We start from the raw sequence: 26,437 nt of genomic DNA, 5'->3' as shown, positions 1-26,437 counted from the left end.
AACTTTCTTCAGTAGATAAAACAGATCATAAAAAAATAAATTCCTGGACGACAAAGCACTGGCAGAAAAACTAAACAAAGAAATAAATAACTACATGTAGATCCACTAGCATCAGAAAAATCAAATATCCCACTATTCATATATATCCCTGGTTATACAGTCAAAGAAATTTAACTTACACAAGTAAGTAGATTTTAGTTAAAGTAGTAAAAACAATTATGGCACAATCACTTAGGTTTCTTCTTTTTTTTTTAAGAAGGCTAATTCAATGCAATAGGAAAAATGTGATAATTAAATACAATGATATAACTGTCAACATGTACAGATTCAGTTCAAAATAAATTAGAAAAATTATTATTTAAAATGGTAAAAAACTTAAAATGAAAGCATTACATGTCTACGAATTTAAAACACTAATATCCAATGATCTCCAGTAACAAAATTTGCACTGGCCTGCTCTCTTAAACTGTGCAGTGTTACATATCTTTACAAACAAGTCAATATAGTTATAACAAATTTAATATAGACTTACAGTGGCTTATATCCCAAGAGAAAGCTGCCACTGAAACAGACACCTCAAAAAGTAAAGGCAAGAACTGGAGTTTCAGGATAATTAATTTTTTTAATGTATTTCAATTATGACAGAGAGAGTTAAATTATCTCTAAGCTCTTTGCATCAATTTTTTAAGCTCTATGAGTCAAAAACACTCAGGAGTCTGAGACAAAAGGAGGCTTGAGCCCAGGAAGTCAAGGCTGTAGCATGCCATGATCACACCTGTCAATGACCACTGAACAACAGCCTAAGCAATATAGCAGAACCAATTCCAAAAAACAAAAAAGCATACATTTCTACATTAAAAATAGGAACTACGCCATAAACATTATGATAGAGCTATTAATTTCTACTTTTAAAGTGAATAATAAAATTCAAAAGTAAATGACATTTTCTATATTACTTTATTACAAATTATAAAAGTATTTAATAAGATATAAAATATTCCAGAAAGACTACCAAACCTTGAAAAAATCTTCAAGCTGTTTACTATTGTAAAGAGCAGGAATATTGGCAGAGAACTGCAGCAGGTCTTCAGCACACTGTCTTCTCTCTTCAATAACAGTTTCATCAAATCGCCCTACAATTAAATAAGCATCAACACTTTAAGGGAGGAATGACCAAACACTGGTATATGATAGTTTATGTACACAGATAAGAAAGCAGCAGCAGGGCTATCACTTAGTTGCTTTGTTTATTATGCAAACTTCTGAAGTCAAATCTAATCTCTACAATTAGAATCAGCAGTACTCTCACTAGAAAAGAAAATGTTTCTAATAAAACAAGAGGCAGAGGTGTCAACTGATAAATAAATGGTACATTCATAATTTAGAGCCTGTCAATATAAGAAAGTTGCCATTTAAGAAGCTAGTGATTTGAAACTAAAGTTGAAAAGAGAATTTTAAAGAACTGAAATGGTTTTCTATAGTAATCTAATACTGTAATTACTCATGTAATTTTCCCTTTTCTACTTTTTTTGATTTATAAAGGGGCTGAAGAGAGGAAATTATGAGAACATCTGTATTATCAGTGGGGTCAAAAACCTCAGCTTGAAGCAAAAAGCTTTTATGCTAAATTCCATGTGTGATGCTGTCAGCATACATAACAGCATGCTTGTGAGAAAAAAGAACACAAACACAGCACCAGTGAGTTCTGCTTTACAAGGTGATCAAAAGGTGGTTTCCATAGCATTTTTAAATGACATACACAGTTTGAATGCTGATAAGATGTTTTCAAATATGATCATTTTGCATTACTCTTAGACTACCAGTTGACATCTATTATATGCCATGTATCATACTGATTGCAAAGAAAAAATACAAAATCGGAAAAGCAGCAGCATCACATACTTAAACATTTTAAGTGCCTTTGCAGAGTATTAACAGAGAACTGAGGCACAAAGAGATTCCTAGTTATACAGGCAAGTGCCTAAATGACTGGCAAGTGAAACTGAACCACTAAAATATCCTCTGCCCAGTACGTCTCATGCTTATGGTTAAGTGTCTATTTCATGATAACTAAAAGGACCTGAGTTCAAATACTAGCTCTAGCATTCACTAGCTGTAAAATCTTAGGCAGATTATTTCCTCATTTGTAAAATGCAAGAAATGTATAATGTACTTAAGGTTCCAATTCCATGCCAGTCACACAGTAAGCACTTAATAGAATATTATGGTTCTTTGAATCTTCAAGTTCTACAATAGTGACTAAATACAGAGCAAACTTCAGTTGACTGTGTGAATGAATAACAAAAGCTTTTAAAAGCCATGTAAAAATGCATAAATAACTGTCTTGCAGTGAAACATTTTCATAGGTAATCTTTTTTTTTTTTTTTTCCAGATAGTCTCACTCTGTCACCCAGAGTGATCACAAGCTCACTGCAGCCTCAATCTTCCAGGCTCAAGCAATCCTTCCACTTCAGTCTCCCAAGGAACTGGAACTACAGGCACATGCCATCACAGCAAGCTAATTTTTTTGTAGAGGGAGGGTCTCACTATGCTGCCCAGGCTAGTGTCGAATTCCTGGATGAAAGTGATCCTCCCGGCTGGGCGCGGTGGCTCAAGCCTGTAATCCCAGCACTTTGGGAGGCAGAGGTGGGTGGATCACAAGGTCAAGAGATCGAGACTATCCTGGTCAACATGGTGAAACCCTGTCTCTACTAAAAATACAAAAAATTAGCTGGGCATGGTGGCACGTGCCTGTAATCCCAGCTACTCAGGAGGCTGAGGCAGGAGAATTGCCTGAACCCAGGAGGCGGAGGTTGCGGTGAGCCGAGATTGCGCCATTGCACTCCAGCCTGAGTAACAAGAGCGAAACTCCGTCTCAAAAAAAAAAAAGAAAGTGATCCTCCCATCTAGGCCTCCCAAAGTGCTGGGATTGCAGGCATGAGCCACAGTACCCAGCCTATAACAGGAAATCTTAATAGTGGGTCCATACACAACCTCTTAGGCAATCGTTCATGGATGGGCTCCAGAGACAACAATCCCACAGAATCCCATGCATATGTACACACAGGTGCACTTTTCTTAGGATAGGGTCTATAACTTTTATCAGTTTCCTGAAAGAGCCCAGGACCAAATAAGGGTCAGCAGGCAAGTGGTAGTCAATTAGAGGATTCCTAACTTTCTGTATGCTGCTTTACTTACTATGGAATAGGCTTTCCACTGCTATCCAAATACTTGTTCTTGCTTTCTTCCCTAATTTTTATTCAAATGGGTATGTGACAGCCCAGGGGGAAAAAAAAACAAAAACTGTAATTGCCAGCTTGCTTGGCACTTAGGCATAGATATAAACTAAGTTCTGGCAAATAGCATATAAACAAGTTATACTGTAGCTTCCCAGAAATCTTTTTGAAAGACAAATGATATACAACCTCTCTCTCTTTCTCTTCTTTGTTCCTTCCCCCTTCCAAGAAGGATCAGGAAGTGAAAGGTTAAAAATGACAGAAGCAGGGTGCAGTGGCACAAACCTATAATCCCAGCTTCTCAGGAGGCTGAGGCCAGAAGGCTCAGCCTAGGCAACACAGCGAGCCTAAATCTCGTTAAAAAAATGACAGAACAACAAGACAGGAGCTTAGATTCTGGATCACTGTGCAGCTGCCACACTTGAGGCTACCTCTAAACCTTTTGCCATGAGGAAGAAATTGACTTATATCTTAAGTTTTCTCACAAATAACCAAACCCAACATAATCCATTATTCTACGTTTTTGTTAGTTCTCAGTTCAAGTGCAACAATTAAACTCAACCCTCCCAATAACAATACCAAACCTAAAATGACACTACTCGCTTATGTATCACTAATATTATCTAGCAACAAATTTGCAAGAACCCCAATAGGTAAAACCAATTATCTGGCTTGAAAACAATCTAAATGATTTAATCCTAGGAAAAAATCTACTGGCCAACTAGATTAAATGTTCATTATTCCTTACTTTGCATAAATAAGAAAGTATGAATCAGTGCTTATGATTATAGTCCAAGATATTTATCCCTTAAAGAAAAATGTAAATTCAATTGCCTATAAATTAATATTAGTAATTCTGTAAACATCTATAAGCTTAGAACAATAACCCAGAAAATGCACACATTATTTTATGTCTCAACCCACTAGACTACCAGAGAATATCTTTGAATGAATGCATTAACTGCTTGTTGAGGAATTTTAATGGAAGTCTTAATATTTAATAGTACCCTAAAAAGAACTTATTGCTATCTGAAACAAATACAAAAAAATTGGAGGCTTTAATCTTCCCCATTAAGCTAAAATAAAATGCTTAAGCAATGGAATAAATGCCAAAAGCACATCTTGTTGTACTTCTATTGATTTATTGTTTCTATTCCACTAAACTTTGACAAGCAGATATGAATTAAGACATTTTTTCAGAATAGTGCACAACCAAAAATAAAGGGTTATGCATTAAAAGTTTCAATCACATTTAATCCTATTATCAGAGCAAAAACGATAAAGGAACATGCTCATTTCTTTGTTCCTAAAATATGTCAGAATAACAACAGAAGAATGGTATTAAGTGGGCAAAGGACATAAACAGAAACTTCTCAAAAGAAGACATACAAGCAGCCAACAGGAAAATATGCTCAACATCACTGTTCATTAGAAAAATGCAAATCAAAACCATAATGAGATACCAACTCACGCCAGTGAGAATGGCTGTTATTAAAAAGGCAAAAAATAACAGATGCTGGCGAGGTTGTACAGAATAGGCAATGCTCATATACAGTTGGTGGGAGTGTAAATTAGTTCAGCCCCTGTGGAAGGCATGTAAATTAGTTCAGCCCCTGTGGAAGGAGATTTCTCAAAGAACTAAAAATAAAATTACCATTTGACCCAGCAATCCCATTACTGGGCATATAACCAAAGGAAAATGAATCATTGTACCAAAAAGACACCTGCATTCTCATGTTTATCGTAGCACTATTCATGATAGTAAAGACATGGAATCAACCTAGGTGCCCATCAACAATGGACTGGATAAAGAAAATATGGTACATACACATAGAACATGGAATACTACACAGCCATAAAAAAAGAACGAAATAATGTCCTTTGCAGCAACATAGATGCAGGTAGAGGCCATTATCCTAAGTGAATTCACACAAGAACAGAAAACCAAATATCACATGTTCTCACTTTCAGTGGAAGCTAAACATTGGGTACATATGGACATAAAGATGGGCACAACAGACACTGGGATCTCCAAAAGTAGGGATGGAAGGAGGGAGACAACTGTTAAGAAACTATCTATTGGATGCTTTATTCACTATTTGGGTGGTAAGTTCATTTGAAGCCCAGATCTCAACACCACACAATATACCCAGGTAACAAATCTTCACATGTACCCACTGAATCTCAAATAAAATAATTTTTCCCATTTCCTGATAAGGATACAATTTTTAAAAATACATTTTTAGGAGACCATTAACACATGAATAGACAAACCACTGACTGGAAGAAAACATTTGCAAAACATCAAAGTATCTAAGATATACAAAGAACTCCAGCCCCACAAAATAGGTAAAACATGGAAATAGATACTTCAAAAAAAACGATATATGAGTGTCTAATAAGCATATGAAAAAATGTTCAGCCTATTAGTCATCAAGGAACTGAAAGTCAAAACCACAGTAAGATACTATTATACACTCCCCAGAAAGGCTAAAATTAAAAAGACTGATAATGCCTCATGTTGGTGAGACTGCGAAGCACCCAGAAATTTCATACATTGTCGATGGGAATATAAAATGATACAAGCACTTTTGGAAAGAGTCTCTTAGTTTCTTATGAAAGTAAACATATACCTATCTTATCATCCAGAAATTACATTCCTAGGTATTTACCCAAGAGAACTATATGTCCATATAAAGATGTTTATAGTAATAGATTTACTTACAGTCACGCTGAACTGGAAACATTCCAGGTGCCCATTGACAGGACAGTGGATAAACAGACTGTGATAGACTTAAACTAAACAGCAGTAAAAAGGAATGAACCCCTGATGAACACAATAGCATGGATGAATCCCAAAAACCTGCTGCATGAGGGAAGCCAGACACAAAAAGTTTGTACAGTGTGATTCCATTTATATGAAAATCCAGGGTGTACAAAACTAACATACAGTAGGAAAAGTTGCTTCTGGGGAGCTTGAGGGCAGGGATTGACAGGGAAGGGGCAAGAATAAATTTTAGGTGGTAGTAATGCTCTATATCTTGATAGGAGTTTGGGTTATATAAGTATATGTCACACATACAATGGGACACTTAAGATTTGCCCATTTAACTGTATGTAATCTTATCTAAAAGCTGTAAACAAATACTGAACTCTTATTAATGATAATATGCTAAAATATTTATGGGTGAAGGATACTGGTATCTGCACTTTATGCTGAAATGCCTAAAAACAAGACAGATTACAGAGAGATAAAGGATAAAGAAAATATAGGAAAATGTGACTTGTACACATCTTTCAACTTGTCTATATACTTGAAAATTTTCATAATAAAATGTTTCATAAATAAAGTCCACCATAAAGAAAAAAAAAGTACTGGTAGCATAAATGAAAAAACACAGACGAATTTTAATGAAATTACTTCTAGAACTAATATATTTAATAAAAACAACCTAATTTGAACATTTTCAAAAAAGTAGCAGCAAGATTCAGTAGCCATCCTAATGGCAGACGATAACGTTAGAAGTATTCTCTACTTGTGTATCCTTCAAAATAATCAAATTTTCACTTGAAAGGCTGTAACAACATGAGAAATCATAATCAGGTGCTTCTCCTACTGCAGCTTTGAATTTCCATTCACAGTACCAATGTTTATTTTCCTGTGAACAGAGTAGAAAAATTATAGGTAAACACAGAAAAGTTTCTAAGTCCCACATGCTGAAGATACATTCATAAGACTGAAGTTTTAAGTCCCACATGCTGAAGATACATTCATAAGACTAAAGCAGTCTTTGGATCACACAGCTCAGGGTCTTGTCAAGGAATCAAAGAGAAGGGAGAAAATTATAACTAAAGGGCAAGGGAGGGTTCTTACTTTCAGAACACAAGAAAACAATACTGGTTATAGGTTTAGAGGCACGATTCTTAAAACTCCTCAGATTGACGACTTTGTAAAATTATCTTCATCTTCATACGTACAGTGTCACAAGTCTTAAAAACTTGACAGTGAGGATACCACATCCTAAAACAGTCCTCTTTCTGAACTCTGGATCGTAATGCTCACTTCTTCAACCATAAGACTCTTAAGTTTCTTAGAGGGGCTGTTTCCATCATGATATCCTCAGTGCCAGTTTTTAGAAAGTTTCTTGAATTAAATGTGCCCATAAAATTTCTACATAATTGATAGCTGGACTAAAATTAGTCAAAGAAAATATGACTGGCAATAGATTTTTGGCATGTTAGCAAAATGGGGCTGGGCGAATTCCAGCACTTTGGGAGACCAAGATGGGTGGATCACCTGAGGTCAGGCGTTTGAGACCAGCCTGGTCAACATCGTGAAACCCCATCTCTACTAAAAATACAAAAATTAGCCACGCATGGTGGCACATGCCTGTAATCCCAGCTACTCAGGAGGCTGAGGCAGGAGATCGCTTGAAAACAGGAGGCAGAGGTTGCAGTGAGCCGAGATTGAGCCGTTGTACTTCAGCATGGACAACAAAAATGAAACTCCGTCTCAAACAAAAGAAAAGAACAGCAAAATGGTGGTCAAAAGAGGTAGTAGCTGCAATGGTAAAGAGCACATACATCTTTAAATAGGAAAGATAGCAAGAAAACAGAGGAACCACTAATTTTGGATAATAACTGTGAACAGAAAACAACAGGACTGTGAAGCACCATGGCCAAAGCAGGCTAAAGATCCAAGGCCAAAAGCAGGCAGTCACATGCTAACAGCCTACAACAGTAAGAGTTCATGAACTCACTAATGCTTGGTAGGGGAACAGAACAGATTGAAGACCCCTTCAGAAACTAATCGTTCTATTGCTATTGACCTGTTGTTGCCCACATACCTGAATTGCTTTCACCTAAGAAAATACAAATGTATTTCTTTTTATTATGTGCCCAAGTTACTTCTATTATGTATATCTCAAGATATTAAAAATCATAAATTGTTACTATTAAATATTTGTTAAAATTAAAGAATCATAGCAACAAGCTTTTGATGATCACTTCATTCTGGCACAAATGCCACTGATGTTGCTATACTACATGAGATTCTCTACATCTTGTCCCCAGATCTCAAGGAGGTGTAAAGCATAGAACATTCTGAAAAAGCAAGTGTCAAGTTCAGTGAATACTACAGTCCAGTCATCAGCCTGGAAAAATCCTTCTTCCATGTAGACTACAAGTCAATGGAAATAGGTCATTCAGAATCACTTCCTATCATTCAGAACTCTTCCTAAATCAGAGTATCAATATAGGGTTCAATCAAGAGACAGAAAGCACACAGTAATTTGAACATGGAAAAGTTTAATATAAAAATTACTAGCCATGAGGCCAGGTGCAGTGGCTCATGCCTGTAATACCAGCACAGCACTTTGGGAGGCTGAGACAGGTGGATCACTTTGAGCTCAGTTTGAGACCAGCCTGAGCAACACGGTGAAATCCCATCTCTACTAAAAATATGAAAATTAGTCGGGCATGGTAGCCTGTAATCCCAGCTACTCGGGAGGCTAAGGTTGGAGAATCGCTTGAACCTGAAGGTGGAAGTTACAGTAAGCCAAGATCACACTACTGCACTCCAGCCTGGGCAACAGAGCAAGATTCCATCTCAAAAAATAATAATTATTAACCATGAGAGTGGAGTAACAATAAAGGTAAAAAGAGAACTCTGAAGAATATCCTAGGGTAGGGAGAACACTGAAGAATACCCTAGGACAGGCGTCCCCAAACTTTTTACACAGGGGGCCAGTTCACTGTCCCTCAGACCGTTGGAGGGCCACCACATACTGTGCTCCTCTCACTGACCACCAATGAAAGAGGTGCCCCTTCCTGAAGTGCGGCGGGGGGCCGGATAAATGGCCTCAGTGCAGCCCGCGGGCCGTAGTTTGGGTACGCCTGCCCTAGGATAAGGGAGAATATCCAAAGAAGGAACAACTTAGAAGGAGCAACTCTTCCCCAAAGCTGGGATTCAGATCTCTGTGGAGAAGGTGTAGTTGCAGCCACAGGATGGAAAAAAAGTTTGCTAGGTTCCCTGAGCCACTGTTGAACCACAGTTGCTAGAAAAGCAGGAAAGACTCCTCCAGAATTCAAGCATGCCAAGGCTGGCAGGTGAGCACACAGTCACGGTGTGAGGAACCAACTCACCAGCAAGGCGTGGGATACCTAGTAGTATCTGCACCGGGAAGGCCATAGGAAACAAGTTTCTGGGGTAAAAGCAGGAAAGACAGCAGATAGGCATGCAGAAGGAGAGGGAGTTATTAGGAGCCCATGCTCCAGAAGGGCAACCAGGCCTAGAGTCCAAAATGTATTGGCAGGGAGAGGGAATATGGGACATGGCAAATAACTCTGCAGGGTGCTAGCAGGCCAAAGCTAAGGGCAGATACACAGACAAATTCCTGGTACACAGAAGGAGTCAGAGAGTTAGAAGCCCAGTCTCCAAGAGGCCTGTGGCACCTTGGTGTCCTTACCTAGATGATCACCAAACTGGCTGAGCCTGCAAGCTTAACAAGAGATTATATGGCCAAAGCAGAATGGCTCTGGCAGCAATGCAAAAAGAGCAAGACAAAACAAAATCCACAGGACACTGGAAGGAGGGAGACAAGCCCTTACACTCCTGCAACAAGAGCCCTCCATTACTAAGCTTAACAGTGTACTCACCATAAAGAAAAAAACACTGAAAGAGTCCTACCCATTAACCAAATAGGAAATGGTGAAAGAGATTTCAAACTAAGAAGCAATAAAGGGATAACTGGCATAGCCTCTTAGAACCAAGAATTATCAGTGTAAAATAAAATAAAATAAAATAAAATAATTATCAGTGTAAGAGCCCCAGGAACCCCAGACTGATCTTGAAAGGCAACAATTTCCCCAATGTTGATGAGAAATACAGCTGGTACTGGCTATCAGAACATACTCTGTAAAGCCACTGCACAAAAATCAATGTGTTATAAAAATAGGTATTTATATAAAAATAGACAAATAAATGCCACAAAAGAGAAAATCTTTAATTAATGAAAACTCATATGAAGTCTGTACATAACATAGATAATAGTTCAACTTCATTGAGAAAAAGGTGGGTTATCTAACAAGTGATCTTATAAGTTCATTTCATCTGTAAAAACAAGTAAAACATCATCCGACATCCTGTTCAAATAAATTCCTCAATAATTATTTTTTAAACTTTTTTTAACCTATTACTATAATAATCATCTTGAAAAACATGTAGACATTAGGAGACATTTCTAGTCAAGACCAGAAACCTAAAACCAGGGGGTGGGAGGAAAGTACAAAGGACGAAACATATAACTGAACATATAAAACTCTGATTCACTAAAGCTATTATAAGCAATTCTAAAATATATATATGTTTATATAATATGTATGCACATATATATATGCAGGTTTGCAAATGATTAGAGTTATGTGTAAATGTGTGCATTACACCTATGCATATAGATAAATGTATTATATTTCCTAACTCTGGCTGGTAAAAAAGTTTAGAAGCAAGTTGCAAGGAGCATACCTACTATTCAGGTAGTGATTTCTATAGCAGCCAGGGTCCAGACAGAAAATGAAATCCACACAGTGATTTGAATAGGGAGTCTTATAAAGAATTATTAACTATTTACAAAGCATTAATTACTAAGAGGAAATAAAAGACAACTCTTAGGAATGCCTAGGTTGAGGAGGAGAACCAAAGGAAATACCTGAAGCAGGTGCCTCCTCTCCAAGGCTGGAATTCAGATCTCACTGGAGACAATGTGGCTGTGACCCACTGGTTGCCCTAGACATAGCTGTTCTAATAATAGGAGGGTCAAGCTTCATGGGCAAGGAACTACAGGCCGAGAGTGGCAAGCAGGAAAGTCTGCTGTGGTGCGACTAGATCCAGGCTGGAAGGCAAGGAGCCGCAGGCAATAACTGACAACAAAATTTCCTAGGGGATAAGTACCACTAGGCATCCCACATACGCCACTGGCAACGCAGAGCAAACAGGAACGGAAGCACCACGAAAACACTGCTTCCTACAGTGTCCTTCCAACACGCTCTACTGACTAAGCTCATCCATGACAGCTGGAAAAGGAGGTCTGAAAAGGCAGTGAAGGGTAGATTTGGAGCTAAAATATCATAAACTGGTAAGTGACACAGTTTTCAACACGATTATCCACAAAATGCAACCAGGGCTCTTTCAGGAAATGGAAGATTTCAGGGCAGGAGCAGAATAAATTCAAGATGAGCACTGAACATTTTGTTATGCCTTAAAATAAGAAGTGCTAAAATAAAAAAAGAAAATAGGATGGAGTGAAATTACAAAGATACAGAATCCAGCTTAAAAGGGCTCCTACTGATCAAAGCTGGGACAATTTGTGCATTAAGATAATTAAATGCGAGGAGCCGGAGCGCGAGCAGTAGCTGGGTGGGCACCATGGCTGGGATCACCACCATCGAGGCGGTGAAGCGCAAGATCCAGGTTCTGCAGCAGCAGGCAGATGACGCAGAGGAGCGAGCTGAGCGCCTCCAGCGAGAAGTTGAGGGAGAAAGGCGGGCCCGGGAACAGGCCGAGGCTGAGGTGGCCTCCTTGAACCGTAGGATCCAGCTGGTTGAAGAGGAGCTGGACCGTGCTCAGGAGCGCCTGGCCACTGCCCTGCAAAAGCTGGAAGAAGCTGAAAAAGCTGCTGATGAGAGCGAGAGAGGTATGAGGGTTATTGAAAACCGGGCCTTAAAAGATGAAGAGAAGATGGAACTCCAGGAAATCCAACTCAAAGAAGCTAAGCACATTGCAGAAGAGGCAGATAGGAAATATGAAGAGGTGGCTCGTAAGTTGGTGATCATTGAAGGAGACTTGGAACGCACAGAGGAACGAGCTGAGCTGGCAGAGTCCCGTTGCCGAGAGATGGATGAGCAGATCAGACTGATGGACCGGAACCTGAAGTGTCTGAGTGCTGCTGAAGAAAAGTACTCTCAAAAAGAAGACAAATATGAGGAAGAGATCAAGATTCTTACTGATAAACTCAAGGAGGCAGAGACCCGTGCTGAGTTTGCAGAGAGATCGGTAGCCAAGCTGGAAAAGACAATTGATGACTTGGAAGATAAACTGATATGCACTAAAGAGGAGCACCTCTGTACACAAAGGATGCTGGACCAGACTCTGCTTGACCTGAATGAGATGTAGAACGCCCCAGTCCCACCCTGCTGCTGCTTCTCCCTCTGATCCTGACTCCGCCTGAGGCCAGCCTGCCCGAAGCTGACTTTTAACTGAGGGCTGATCTTTAGCTGGAAGGCTGCTTTCTCCTTTCACTGCCCCGTCCTCCCCTGTGTCTTATTCGCCAAACTGTCTCTGTCTCTTCCTGGAGATTCCAGCTGGGCTAGAGGCTGAGCACCTTTGGAAACAACATTTAAGGGAATGTGAGCACAATGCATAATGTCTTTAAAAGCATGTCGTGATAAACACATTTTGTAATTACCTTTTTTGTTGTTTTGTAGCAACCATTTGTAAAACATTCCAAATAATTCCACGCCCTGAAGCAGCAAGCTAATCCCTTTCTCACTTTTGGAAGGTGACTTTTCAGCTTAATGCATATTGCCTCTCCATAGAGAAGAGGAAAAGGTATAGTCCTGCCTTACTAAGAGCCAAACAGAGCCCAGGGAAAGACTCCACTGTGGGAAACCTCATTGCTCTGTACAAAGTACCAGCTAAACCAGAAAGGTGATTCCAGGAGGAGTTAGCCAAACAACAACAACAACAAAAAATGTGCTGTTCAAGTTTTCAGCTTTTAAGATCTCTTTGGACAACATTATTTCTATTTTTTTCATTACAAGTGACCAAATTAAGATGGTAAGATCTGAGACCAAATTTTTGTCCCATCTCTACTCCCTCCCAACTGCTTACAGAATGGATCATGTGCCCCTTTATGTTGAGATGACCACTTAATTGCTTTCCTGCCTCCTTGAAAGAAAGAAAGAAGATTATGTTTTTGCCACTGATTTAGCCATATGAAACTCATCTCATTACCCTTCTCTGGGTTTGAAGCTGCTGTCTCTAAAAGTGCCATCTCATTGTGCTTTGTATCAGTCAGTGCTGAAGAAATCTTGAATAGCTTATGTACAAAACTTTTAAAATTTTGTATTATTTTGAAACTGCTTCTTTGGATTTGTGGCACCCTGGCCACCCCATCTGGCTGTGATAGCCTCTGCAGTCCGTGGGCTGGCAGTTTGCTGATCTTTTAAAGTTTCCCTACCCGGTCCCCATTTTCTGGTAAGGTTTCTAGGAGGTCTGCTAGGTATACATCCTGCAGCTTATTGGCTTAAAACGTACTCTCCTTTTATGTGGTCTCTTTGGGCCGATTGGGAGAAAGAGAAATCAATAGTGTAACTGTTTTGATACTGAATATTGACAAGTGTCTTTTTGAAATAAAGAACCAGTCCCTCCAACTCTCAAAAAAAAAGATAATTAAATGCATTAATGAATTCTGATGAGTCCAGATCAATTAGGGATAGATGGACAGATTCATGGATACAATACATAAATATATAGATACAGATACCCAGCTGCACAGATAGATACACAGAGAAACATAAATGCATAAACACAGAGACACAGATAAAGAGAGAAGGAAGGGTAATAGCAAAGGTGGAGGGATACAAGAACTGAAAATCATTATTTTGTAACTATCATATATACACACTGGGTCAGGCAAGAATCATTAATGGATGTTAAATCCAAGGGACAATTTTGTAGAAAAGCAAGATGTTTTCATAACCTCACAAATGTCTCCCCAAGCTTTGAGAAAGAAAGAAAAATGAATATACATTTTGCAGTACTCTGAAAAATGGTCCCCCAAAGCTAATCCCTGGAACCTGTAAACGTTGCCTGATTTCGAAAAAGAGTCTTTGCAGATATGATGAAGGATCCTGAGAGGGGGACATTCTCCTGGATTATCTGGATGGACACTAAATGTCTCACAAGTGTCCTAATGAGAGAGTCAGAGGGAAATTTCACAAAGAGGGAAATATGACGATGGAGCAGAGTGGGGTTTGAAGTTGAGGGTCCTGTAGACTGAAGTAATGCTGCCACAAGCCAAGGAACGTGGACAGCTACCAAATGCTGAAAGAGCCAAGGAACAGTGTCGCTCTTCTGAAAAGAGCATATCCCTGCCAACAGCTTGATCTCAGCACAGTGATACCGATTTCGGACTTCTGGCCTTCATAACTGTGATAAAATAAATTTCTATTGTTTTACACTACCAAGTATATGGTAATCTGTTATAGCAGCCACAGGAAACTAGCACAGTGAAAAAGCTAGATAATACCTTGACCAAGTGACACAAATTCATATCACTAATGAGGGGCAGAAAGGGGCAGACAGACATTCCATGTCTTCAGATGAGATACTCTGAGGACACCTATGTAGTATCCAGCCAGGAAGAATTCATAACCTAGAACTAAACATGACAAAACATCAAGGAACCTAAAACGAGGATCGTTCTCTTTAAAAAGACGTCAGGGGGCTTGCATAGAGAGGGGAGATGGTATTCTTCAAAAATGCCAGTATAATGAAAAACAAAAAAAATAGCTATATTAAATTCCAGATCAAAGGAGACTAAGACAGTGACTAAATAAAATACCAAACCTAGAATGGATCCTATACCAGAGAGAAGAAAAATGACATTGAAAGGTCAACTGACAAAATTGGAATACAGATGGTAGATTATATCAAAGTATTGTATCAATATTAAATTTACTCAAATTGATAACTGAAGTCCACTGATGTAATAGAATATCCCTATTCTTAGTGAAGAACTGAAGTGCTGAGGAGTAAAGGGACACGAAATTTGGAATATAATTTGGAATAGCTCATTTAAAAATTATGGCCAAGTGTGGTAGCTGACACCTATAATCCCAGCACTTAGGGAGACTGAAGTGGGAGGATCACTTGAGCCCTGGAGTTCGAGGCTGCAGTAAACCATGACTGTGATACTGTACTCCATCCTGGATAACAAAGTGAGACCCTGTCTCAAAGAAAGGAAAGTTAAAAACTTAAAATAATGTAAAATTATGTGCATATATTTTATATGTGTGCACTGGGGGAGAGAGAGGCAGAGGGAGAGAGCAGGATACAGGGGAAAAGAGAGACAGAGGGAAGGAGAAAGAAGACAGACACCAGCAAATGACAAGGAAACGGGATAAAAGCTTAACAATACGTGAATCTGGTTGAAAAGCATACAGGTGTTCTTGCACTATTCTTCTTCTTGCAATTTTCTGTAAGTTTGAAACATCCCTCATCTCCACAGGCTGCCTGAGTGTTTGCACCATACAGCAACCAGTTTACCCAAAACATGTAAAGACACATGGAGGGGAGGTGGGAGCATGAGCACACAAGATGGAAGCTACATTCTCTTTTATAACTTGATCCTGGAAGTGACATACCATCCCTTCTGCATATGTTACTAGTCATACAGACTAATCCTGGTTCAATGTGGGAGGGGATTTGACAAGGACATAAATACCAGGAGACAGGAACCACTGGGGGCCATCTTGGAAACTGGCCACCACAGACCACTCTTTGGCCCTCAAAGATTCACACCTCACCCACATAGAAGATCTACTCACCCTCCTCCCAAAGTCCCCAAAAGTCTCATCCTATTATGGCAGCAACTCAAGGTCCAGAACCTCATCATGTAAGTCAGATCCATGTGTGACTGGGGTTTTCAGGTGTCATTCCTTAAGTGTAGCTCCTTAAGTACAATCTTCCTAACTTGTGAAACTATCGACAAGTTACCTCCCCTCTACCCACTCAATATACAATAGTGGGATAGGCATGGGATAACTGCTATAGACATTCCTGTAAAAAAGTGGGGGTAAATGGGAGACCCAAAGAAGTTAATGGGTCCATGGTAATTCTGAAATCCAGGAGGCAAATGTTGGAAGTTTCTGATTAAGGCCCACAGGCTGGGAATAAATTTCTCCAAGGCTCTGGCTCTGCCCTCTGAGCTACTGGTTCCACCCTCTGAGTCATACCTCCTTTTCGATGAAAAATCGCAAGGTTTGTGACTTCATAGCTGTTTTTAGCCTTCCTGCCAGTAAAATTTGGGGGAGACAAAAGTCTGTTTTCACTTTGTACTGTTTTTGTGCTTGTCAGTCCAAGCTAATAATGTTTCTGCGTATATAATTACTTTTAACTTTTCTTGGGGGAGTCACCTGTGACTCTTACTGGGGTCTACTCAATTAGACAAAAGTGATAGCCACAAATCTCAAGTTAAACCCTTCTGCAGCTTTGGCTTCTGCTGAGTTGGCCGAGGCTTACACTCCCACAAAGCCCTACTATTCGAGAGGATAGGTAAGGCACAACCTTAATCTCTGGAGAGCTTTTGTTTGACTCAATCTTTCTGAGGTCTTAGGAAAGATTTCAGTTCACACTGAGCTTCATCTTCAGGCCACATTTGATCAGAAGTCATTTCTTAATTTTAGTACTCTCTGCTATCGAGAAAGACAGCATTTTCAAAACAAGACCTAGGTCCTTTTTGTTTAACAATCCTTCCTTTAGTTTCTCTCTCTCCTTTCACATTTTACTATGAACAGGAAGAAGCACCATACTATAAACACTCTGGGTAGAAATCTCTTCAGCTAGCTTACCCAGTTCATTTGATACATTATCAACTTTCCACATAACTGTAGGTAACAGTGTTGCTAAACTTTCTGCAACTACATAAGAGAAATCTTCCCTCCAGTTTCCAGTAACACTTACCTAACTTCCTTGCAAATCCTCACCAAATATTTCTTACCAAATACCACAAGGCTCCAATTAATCACATCTTAAAGGCACTCAGGCACTCACCAACACTCTCCTCAAAGCTCACAGCTCATTTCAAAACTACTCTCCATATTTTCACTTTTGTTATGAAGTCTATTAAGTAGTTATTGCTGTGTAACAAATTATCCCAAAACATGGTGGCCTACAACAAACATTTACTATCTCACTCAGTCTCTGAAGGTCAGGAATTCAAAAGTGGCTTGGCTGGGTGGCTCTAGTTCAGGCCTCTCATGAGACTGCTGTTAATTGTCAGTCAACACTGCAGTCATCTCAAAGTTCAGCTGGGACTGCAGAATCTGCTCCTAAGTTTATTCACATGGCTGTGGCAAGTTTCGTGCTTACTAGGTTTTGGCTGGATGCCCCTGTTCCTTACCATGTGGGCCTCTCCATAGGTTACCAGAATGTTCTTATCATAGGAAAAGCTGATATCTCTCAGAGTAAGTTATGAGAGAAAGAGAAAGGCGGGGGGCGGGGGGGGGGCGGAGACACCTTAAGAGAGATGCCACAGTCTTTCATAAGAAAATCTCAGGAATGACACGTACCATCATTTTTGCTATTGGTCACAGAGACCAACTCTAGTACAATCTGGGAGGGTATTATGGTTTGGATATGGTTTGTTTGGCCCCACCAAGTCTGATGTTGAAATTCGATCCCAGTACTCAAGGTGAGGCCTGGTGTGAGGTGTTTGGATCATGGGAACGGATGTCCCATGAGTGGCTTGTTTGTTCTCACTCTTAGAGAGAACTGGTTGTTGGAAGAAGCCCGGCACCTCCTCCTCTCTCTCTTGCTTTGTTCTCTCACCATATAGTAGCCTCCCATTCCCCTTCTGCCATGAGTGGAAGCAATCTGAAGCCCTTCCTAGATGCAGATGGTGGCCCCATGCATCTTTTACCTCCTGTAGAGCCACAAACAAAATAAACCTCTTTTTTTTATAAGTCACCCAGCCCCAGGTATTCCTTTGTAGCAACACTACACAGACTAAGACAGAAGGGAAGACACAAAAGTGTGAATACCAGGAGACAAGAATCATAGGAGGCCATCTTGGAGGCTGGCTATTACAAAAGGTATGGTCCAAATATTTAGCAAACTAAAACGTAGCATGATTTCAATTCCCTAATGTAGTATAAGGAAAACGGAGACTTCACTTAAACATTTTTCTTATGTTGGCACAGTAATTGTAACAATTGAACCTCACAGAACAAAATGTGATTGTGGTACACGACCTAACTTTATACTGAACGATATTTGCTCTGTCATAATAATGTTATAAGGCCAGACGCAATGGTTCATGCTTATAATCCCAGCACTGAGAAAGCTGAGGCAAGAGGATTGCCCGAGCTCAGGAATTCAAGACCAGCCTGGGCAATATGGTGAAAACCTGTCACTATAAAAATTATAAAAATTAGACAGGCATGGTGGCACACACCTGTAGTCCCAGCTCCTAGGGGGGCTGAGGAGGGAGAATTGCTTGAGCCCAGGTGATCGAGGCTGTGTGATCACACCACTGCACTCCACCCTGGGTGGCAGAGTGAGACTCTGTCTCAAAAAATAATAATGTTATAAGTGATGCTTATTAAATTCCAGCTTTGAGAATTATTCTATACATTATATATGGGAGCTTAATTATGACTACTGAAGAGAACATAAATATTATCACCTTTGACAAATGTTAAAATATAAGTACAGATTTCAAATGTTAAGTGGTGAAAAGAGCTGAAGAGGTAGGAGGAAGATAAAAAATGCTCTTAGAATCATTTTACAAAAACAAATGATATTGTCCATAGTTACAGAACAAGAAATAGAGTCAACAGAAGAACTAAAAGTATTATGTAATAATACACAGAAACAGGGTAAACAAGCTAAATCCTTACTCACCAGAGCAGTGAGTCAATAGGTATGTAAAAGTTGTGAAATCAAGAAATAATGGGTCAGGCATTACTAATGCCTGTAATCCCTGCACTTTGGGAGGAAAAAGTGGGTGGATCACTTGAGGTCAGGAGTTTGAGACCAGCCTGCTCAACATGGCATAACCCCACATCTACTAAAAATACAAAAAATTAGCTGGGTGTGGTGGTGGGCGCCTGTAATACCAGCTACTTGGGAGGCTGAGGCAGGAGAATCACTTGAACCCAGGAGGTGGAGGCTGCAGTGAGCCAAGACCACACCATTGCAATCCAGCCTGGGCAACAACAGAAAACTCTGTCTCGAAAGAAAAAATGGTATAAATTTATTACACATACAGAAATAAATACCCGAAAAACAAAACATAGTTATATCTAGAAGCAAAACTGGGTGGTGGGAAGGAGCAGGAAACTTGTTTTTATTGTACATTCTTCGATACTACCTTTGTTTTGTGTTTTGTTTTTATTTTACTTTGCCAGGCCTCTTTAAAAAAGAATTTTAGAACTGTAAAACTTTAAAAGTTTTCTGCCAGGCACAGTGGCTCACACCCATAATCCCAGCACTTTGGGAGGCTGAGGTAGGCAGATTGCTTAACCCCAGGAGTTCAAAACCAGCCTAGGAAATGTGGTGAAACTCCATTTCTACAAAAAATAGAAAAATTAGCCAGGCGTGGTAGTGTGCTCCTATAGTCCCAGCTACTTGGGAAGCCAAAGTAGGAGAATCACCTGAGCCCAGGGAGTCAAGGCTACAGTGAGTAAAATCATGCCACTATACTCCAGCCTGGGTGACAGAGCGATACTCTGTCTCAAAAAATAATAATAATAATTTAAAAGTTATTCCAATGTATAAAGGACAACAATGTTACAATTATTTAAAACATGAGATAACATGCATCAAGAGTCACAAAAATTACAGCAGGGACTTCTTAGGCAAAAAATAAAAATTTAAAAAGTCACAAAAATATGCAGACCCCTTAACTAATTCTCCTCTCAGCAATGTCTGAATAATGATATTAACTATGGTGTTATTTATAACAGCCAGAGGCCAAAAGTAATATACCAGTAAAAAACTGGTTACTAAATCAGTTCATATAAAAACTGGAATATTATGTACATATTAAAATTAGTAATGTAGATCTTTTTATTGACATGAAAAGACAATCCTAATATGCTGCTATATAAAAAATAAAGAAAAAAAATATATATATACGGTTATATAAAACCAGGTTACAAAACCCATATATAGCAAGATTCCATTTTTAAGGTTTCTATATAGAGATGGGTAAAAAGGCATACACATATTCATAAGCACAAAAATACACCACAGACACACTCATAAAGAGTCTAGAATAATATGCCAAAATATTATACTATCTAGGAGATGGTATTACCGTTGAATTTCTATTTACTTTTTAAGTATTTTTCTGTAGCATCTGAGTTATTTGCATATACTACTTTCATAATCTGAAAAAAATTGTCTAGTTTGAAAAATAAATGTGCATATACATTGACTCTGCAATTCCATATGCAGAAATTGGTTGCAAAGAATAATAGGATAAAAATGTTCTGGCTGGGCACAGTGGCTCATGCCTATAATCCCAGCACTTTGGGAGGCCGAGGCAGGTGGATCACTTGAGGTCAGGAGTTCGATATCAGCCTGGCCAACATGATGAAACCTCATCTCTACTAAATATACAAAAACTAGCTGGGGGTCATAGCAGGCACCTGTAATCTCAACTACTCAGGAGGCTGAGGCAGGAGAATCACTTGAACCTAGGAGGTGGAGGTTGCAGTGAGCCAAGATTGTGCCACTGTACTCTAGCCTACATGACACAGCAAGACTCCATTTCAAAAAAAATAAAGTCCTGTGCATATAAGAACACTTATGTTAGAGTTATAGAAAAACAAAAACATGAATAATATTCTACACTCCCGGGCAAAATCCAGACAGGGGACAGAAACCACACCAATTATTCTGACACAGAAAATTTAATATAAAAAACTGTTACTTAGGTATTTGAAAACTAATGAGGTTAAAAAAAAAAATACTAAGGTATCAAAAAGAAGTTGCAAGAAGCAAATACTAGGAAACCACACCATTCATGCTATAAGCACAGTATCGGGGAAATATACAAAATGAGACTTAATTTAAAAAAAAAAAAAGAATTTTAGAACTATAAGAATAATTGAGTATCACCTTTTCTTATGTTCCTACAGGGTTTTTATTTGGTTGGTTGGAACTGAAGTTGTTTTGTTTCATTGATGAAAAAACTAAATATATTCTGGGTATACAAAACCATACCAAGAACAAGAAGAGACAATTTCCAGTGCTTACTGAACAATATGAATTAACTCGATAAGTAAAGAGGCTTCTGACTTCATAGTGTAGTTATGTTAAAGTTCAGTATATACACAAAATTAATGATCACTTTTTAAAATTATAATTTCAAAAAAATCACTTACCAAACACTATTCCTTTAGCAAATGGAGGAAATAATTCTGAATGTCGGAATAAGTTTTTGTGAATTTGCCATAGTTCTTTGTGTAGTTTCTTAAAATCACTGTATCTCTTCCATACAATTATCTAAAAGAAGAATAAAATTAGACATGTATCTCATAAACCATTTAGGTTCAGATATCTGAACAACAAATAATCTTTTCATTAAAGTGTTCAAAATTGTCATGCAAAGGCAAATGCATATCCTAACCAATATGATTAACTGACTGAAATTAACTAATAATATTTACTTTAAAAATATAAAGCAGATTCCTGCTGCCCAGGAGCATAGCAAAAAATAAAGTAAAAATATATTACATATAAAGCAATAATCCTTCCAACTATTCTGCTTTGGTTTCAAATTTTCATTTTAAACAAGTATGGTTTTATTCATAATGGAAAAATACTCAATCCAGAAGATTTACACTACGTAAAATGTCACTTCACCTCTTAGAAAACCAATTACAATCAGCCTGCAAATGAGTTAGATGTCAAAACATATATTCTTTCTCAAAATAATACATGTATAAAGACAAAATAATTAATTTAGGCAATTTTTAAACAAAAGTACATTCTCAGTCTTTGCCTAAAAGGATAAAGACTGAACAAAAAGTAGCTGTGCAGCAAGCAATTAACATGGACTTTCACGTCATAAATCTTTTTTCATAAACCGTAATTTATACCAGTAATAAGATTTCTGTAGGCAAGCTGAATCCTGACCAGAACATCATTAAAATTAGTATAATTTTAAAAAACAAAATAACAATCACCTAGATGAGACAACAGGCAAAAGTGTGTTTTCTTTCATTAGTCTGAATTATTGTTTAACATTACTCAGATCAAATCTAAAAAAAAAAAAAAAACAAAAAACCACTTTGTAAAGATTGTAAAGAAAAAGGATTTGAAGCATGGCCTTGATATCAGATTCAGCCCCTCAATCTCCACAAAGCAGGGTAAAGCTGAGTTTTAAATCCCATTACTTCAGATACTGGGGTCTTGACTTCGGAAAAGCTTAATCATCTCAGTTCTAACAAACTTTTCTAAAAGTTTTTCATAAACAACAGGGTGTAACGCTAATGAGCAAATACCAGGTCAAGCAGTTAACCAGGTGTGATTTAAGAGACTCTTGCCAAAAAACCTACTCTCTGCATGTATAAAATTCTTCAGCAAACTTTTTCATACTGTCTAAAATTCTACCTTAATTAATAAATTTATTGTTAACAGTTATAATCTTAGGAGGCGAGACAGACTATAACATGAATTAATTTTTAAAAATCTGCTTCCTCGTGACGCTTCCCTTGTATTTATTGACTCAACAACAAAAAGAGTCACCGAAACAAATATTTTTATGGACCTACTTTGCACTAAGCATCATACTGTCACAAAGTATGAAGAGAAGGGAAAAACAGGCCCTGCCTTCAAAGAGTTCACATTCTAATTAGAAAGAATAAGCCAACACATTATAAGACAACAACATCATGAGACAGCTTGAAAAATGTTCAAAGGGGCAGCCCAAGAGTGCTATAGAAGCAGTATCTAAATCAGCCTTGTATATCTGAGAAGGCTTCACAAAAAGTACTACCTTAGAGAATCCTGAAGGGAAGTGGTCAGTAGACCCACAAAAATAAAATAAAAGTGGAGGGAATTGAGAATGACATTTTTAAAAGGAGAGTGAATTGCCAAGTATATATAACTAAATGAAGACAAAATAATTAATTTAGGCAATTTTTAAACAAAAGTACATACTCAGTATTTGCCTAAAATGATAAATAAACTGAGTAACAATGAAGAAGAAACAGCTGTGTAGCAAGTTTTGCTACAGATTTTTGGTTTTCAACATATTTATTTAGGAGCTCATGAGGGAGCTACTTGGAGCTGTTTAATGAGATAGACAGCTTTAAGAGCAAGAACTAAGCAGGATCTATTAACCTGTAGATTAAGAGATCAGTAGCAGATAGGCAGTAATCATTCAGGAAAAAGGTTTCTCAGCATGTGTAATGAGATGTAAGGATTCTAACAACAGAATGATGTGAACAAAAAATTGTTATTTTTATATTTTAAAAATATATCAAATTACAATCATATTACATTGCCAAGGAATTAAGGGAGAAATGGGTGATGGGCTTATGAAAAGAGTACCTTATAAAAGGTAAATGTCATTATAAACTGGACCTTACATAAGGTTAAGGCCATTATGACTTGGATGTGAAAGTTATTCAAAAGACTGTAGTTCATGGAAATACTTAGATTTACAAATAAAGTTTTTATTCTAGTTAAGGTCATTTTTAAATAATGTAAGAGAAAAGGAGCAAAATTTAACAATTTAATTATAATAATTATTAAAATACCATGGTATATAAACCAGCAGACAGTCTGTCAAAGCAAGAATTAGAACCCTCAAGGTGAGAATCTGTGTTTCTTCACCATGCCCTAATTTATTCATTCTCATATTCCTTCTTCTCAACCCTAGGGCTGTAGAACCAAAATACCCTCATTGCAGAATGTCACATCCACTGCCTCCTTTTCTTCTTACTCCTTCTAAGTTTTGAGGTTTCCAGAAATCTTCAAAATACCAAAGTGAACAAAGATATATTTCCACTACAACAATAAGTACTGAGGTTCATATCTGGACTACACAAAGTCCTCAAAGACACCTACAGAAATTATTTCCTCTAATTAATGTTAGATACTTTCCCATTTAGGAAAAAATTGGCCTAAAACACCTATTTCTTTACTGAACCAAATTTGCATACATTTCTTATTTATTAAAGTCACTCTGAAGAAAATGTATCAAGGAAATATAATTCAATGACAACCATATAAAAAATACAAATTCAATAAAAGTTTTATTTTCATTAAAAACATTCCCTCAAATATTTTTTACATAAATGTTTCCTTTTAGATAATTACACTTAATAACACTGAAAACTTTTTAGATTCCTGTATTTTACAGAATCACCAATTGAATTAACTTTGTCTTTTCACTCTCATATAACATTAATATTTACAATTTGCTGGATTATCTCTTCTTACAACCATCATCACTACCATACTATTTGCTTATGGATTTTGTTTTCCCTGTTCTCTTTTCCTTTCCCTTGATATATTTCTGAGTACGTATGTACCCATTTTCTAAAACTATTTTTTCCATGACTGTAATCACAGCACTTTGGGAGGCCAAGCTGGGCAGATCACCTGAAGTCAGGAGTTCAATACCATCCTGGCCAAGATGGTAAAACCCTGTCTCTATTAAAAATACAAAAATTAGCTGGGCATGGTGGTTTGTGCCTATAATCCCAGCTATTCGGGAGGATGAGGCAAAAGAATTGCTTGAGCCCGGGAGGCAGAGGTTGCAGTGAGCCGAGATAGCACCATGGCAATCCAGCCTGGGTGATAGAGCGAGACTCCATCTCGAAAAATAAATAAAAATAATAATAAATAAAATTATCTTTTAAAGAAAGGATTTAACAGAGATTTCTGATATAATACATAGAAAGTCCTATTTCAGTTCTCTTCCCTTCCCAAATTTCACCAGTGAAATATCCTACCTGTAGAGAGAAACAGGTATAGGTTAATTTGTTTAAAAAAGGGTGAGGGAAAGCAAAACCATCTCTTTCTTCACTTATCTGCAGTCTACTCATGTTCTACATGATCTACTGAATAAGAGGCCACAGATTTTTTTTTCCACATTCTTAGGAAGAAAACACTGATACCTGGTGGCATGTGCTAAAGTATATATAAAAGAAAAACAACAAAATTTCTCCCATTGTGTATAAGGCTAGCATATTACTAGCCCTACATTTGGTTGAACTATCAGTACATCTAGTTTTAAAGAGCCCTTGTGAAGCCTTACTATAGTCTAAAGCAGTAACAAATGAATAAATTAATGGAGAAAGAAAGTGAAAAGAAGTGAAAAACAAACTCTAAGTGGTAAATTCCTCTCCCAAATTAGAATTCCAATGTTTACATAAACTAAATGGAAAACTTAAAAAAGTACTGTGATAATTTCAAGGTTATTTTATATTTTAAGAAACCAACTAAATAGAATACTTTTTAAAAATTTATACCACTTCTAACAAAGGACCATGCAATTGTCTAACTAAAAGACACTTACAAGAGTTTTCTGATGAATGGTTCACCAACAGTTGTTATTATAAAAGAGTTTTCCGGAAAAAAGGATTAAGAAAATGGCAGAGAGTATGTTCATGGATAGGTTGGTTCAGGATTCTTCCTGGAAAATGGGAACATCAGGCTACAAACTACAGCACAGCAATCAGACAATGCATTCAAAGGAAATATACCCATTTCAATTTTAAGAGTCGTAAACTAGAAATCTAAATAATAGTTCATACTCATCAATTGACACAAGTAAATATAGAAAAGTACTTTAATCATGGTGCAAATTACTTTCACTGGGATATATATAAATGTATGGTATATATATATACATACATATATATATATATACACACACACACACACACACACACCCCCCACACCAGTGAAAGTAATGTTATATATATATTGTTATTTTGAAAGATATAACATATCTTTATATATATATTTACATATTTATATATATTATATATTATATATATTATATATATTATATATATTATATTTATATATTATATATAATATATTATATATATTTAATATATTATATATATATAAAGATATATCTTTCAAAATAACAATATTAGATATTCTTCCTGACTACTGATGGGGGGAGAGATTGTCTTAAAACCCGTCAGGAAAATAGTATTAAATCTTTTTAAAATGTATGTTTTTGTTTTTGTTTTGTTTTTGTTTTTTTTTGAGACAGAGTCTCACTCTGTCTCCCAGGCTAGAGTGTCATGGTGCAATCCAGGCTCACTGCAACCTCCACCTCCCAGGTTCAAGCAATTCTCCTGCCTCAGCCTCCTAAGTAGCTGGGATTACAGATGCCTGCCACCACGCCTGGCTAATCTTTATATAAAATATATCTTTTTTAAAT

The 26,437-nt window shown here is 37.6% G+C and overlaps 2 protein-coding genes across 8 annotated transcripts in view; one reads left to right on the top strand and one right to left on the bottom strand.

The window, feature by feature from the left end:
• Positions 1–26,437, bottom strand: part of RPS6KC1 (ribosomal protein S6 kinase C1) — a 186,227-nt gene that overhangs the window by 145,485 nt on the left and 14,305 nt on the right. For 4 of the 6 annotated variants that reach the window (XM_074385175.1, XM_074385174.1, XM_010340952.3 and 1 more), the window contains exons 3-4: positions 21,408–21,528; positions 1,018–1,133 (exon numbers count right to left, since the gene is read on the bottom strand). In XM_074385175.1, the coding sequence (XP_074241276.1) occupies positions 1,018–1,133; positions 21,408–21,528 (237 nt within the window). Of the gene's footprint in view, positions 1–1,017; positions 1,134–21,407; positions 21,529–22,211; positions 22,287–25,555; positions 25,673–26,437 lie in introns of all 6 variants that reach the window. The other 2 variants (XM_074385177.1, XM_074385176.1) reach the window with 2 other exon arrangements.
• LOC101052248 (uncharacterized) lies at positions 11,629–13,688 on the top strand. 2 transcript variants are annotated; one of them, XM_010340950.3, is made up of 2 exons: positions 11,708–11,790; positions 11,925–13,688. In XM_010340950.3, exons 1-2 carry the CDS (start codon positions 11,723–11,725, stop codon positions 12,403–12,405), a joined length of 549 nt encoding a protein of 182 aa, XP_010339252.2. In that variant the 5' UTR covers positions 11,708–11,722; the 3' UTR covers positions 12,406–13,688. The 2 variants fall into 2 exon arrangements, with proteins under 2 accessions (XP_003930410.2, XP_010339252.2); XM_003930361.4 differs by having other exon boundaries at positions 11,629–13,688.

This window comes from Saimiri boliviensis, chromosome 14, assembly GCF_048565385.1.
Source record: "Saimiri boliviensis isolate mSaiBol1 chromosome 14, mSaiBol1.pri, whole genome shotgun sequence".
In the NCBI taxonomy this organism is placed as follows: domain Eukaryota; kingdom Metazoa; phylum Chordata; class Mammalia; order Primates; family Cebidae; genus Saimiri; species Saimiri boliviensis.
Note: the sequence above shows the minus strand (reverse complement) of the source record. Positions and strands in the feature narration are given on the sequence as shown.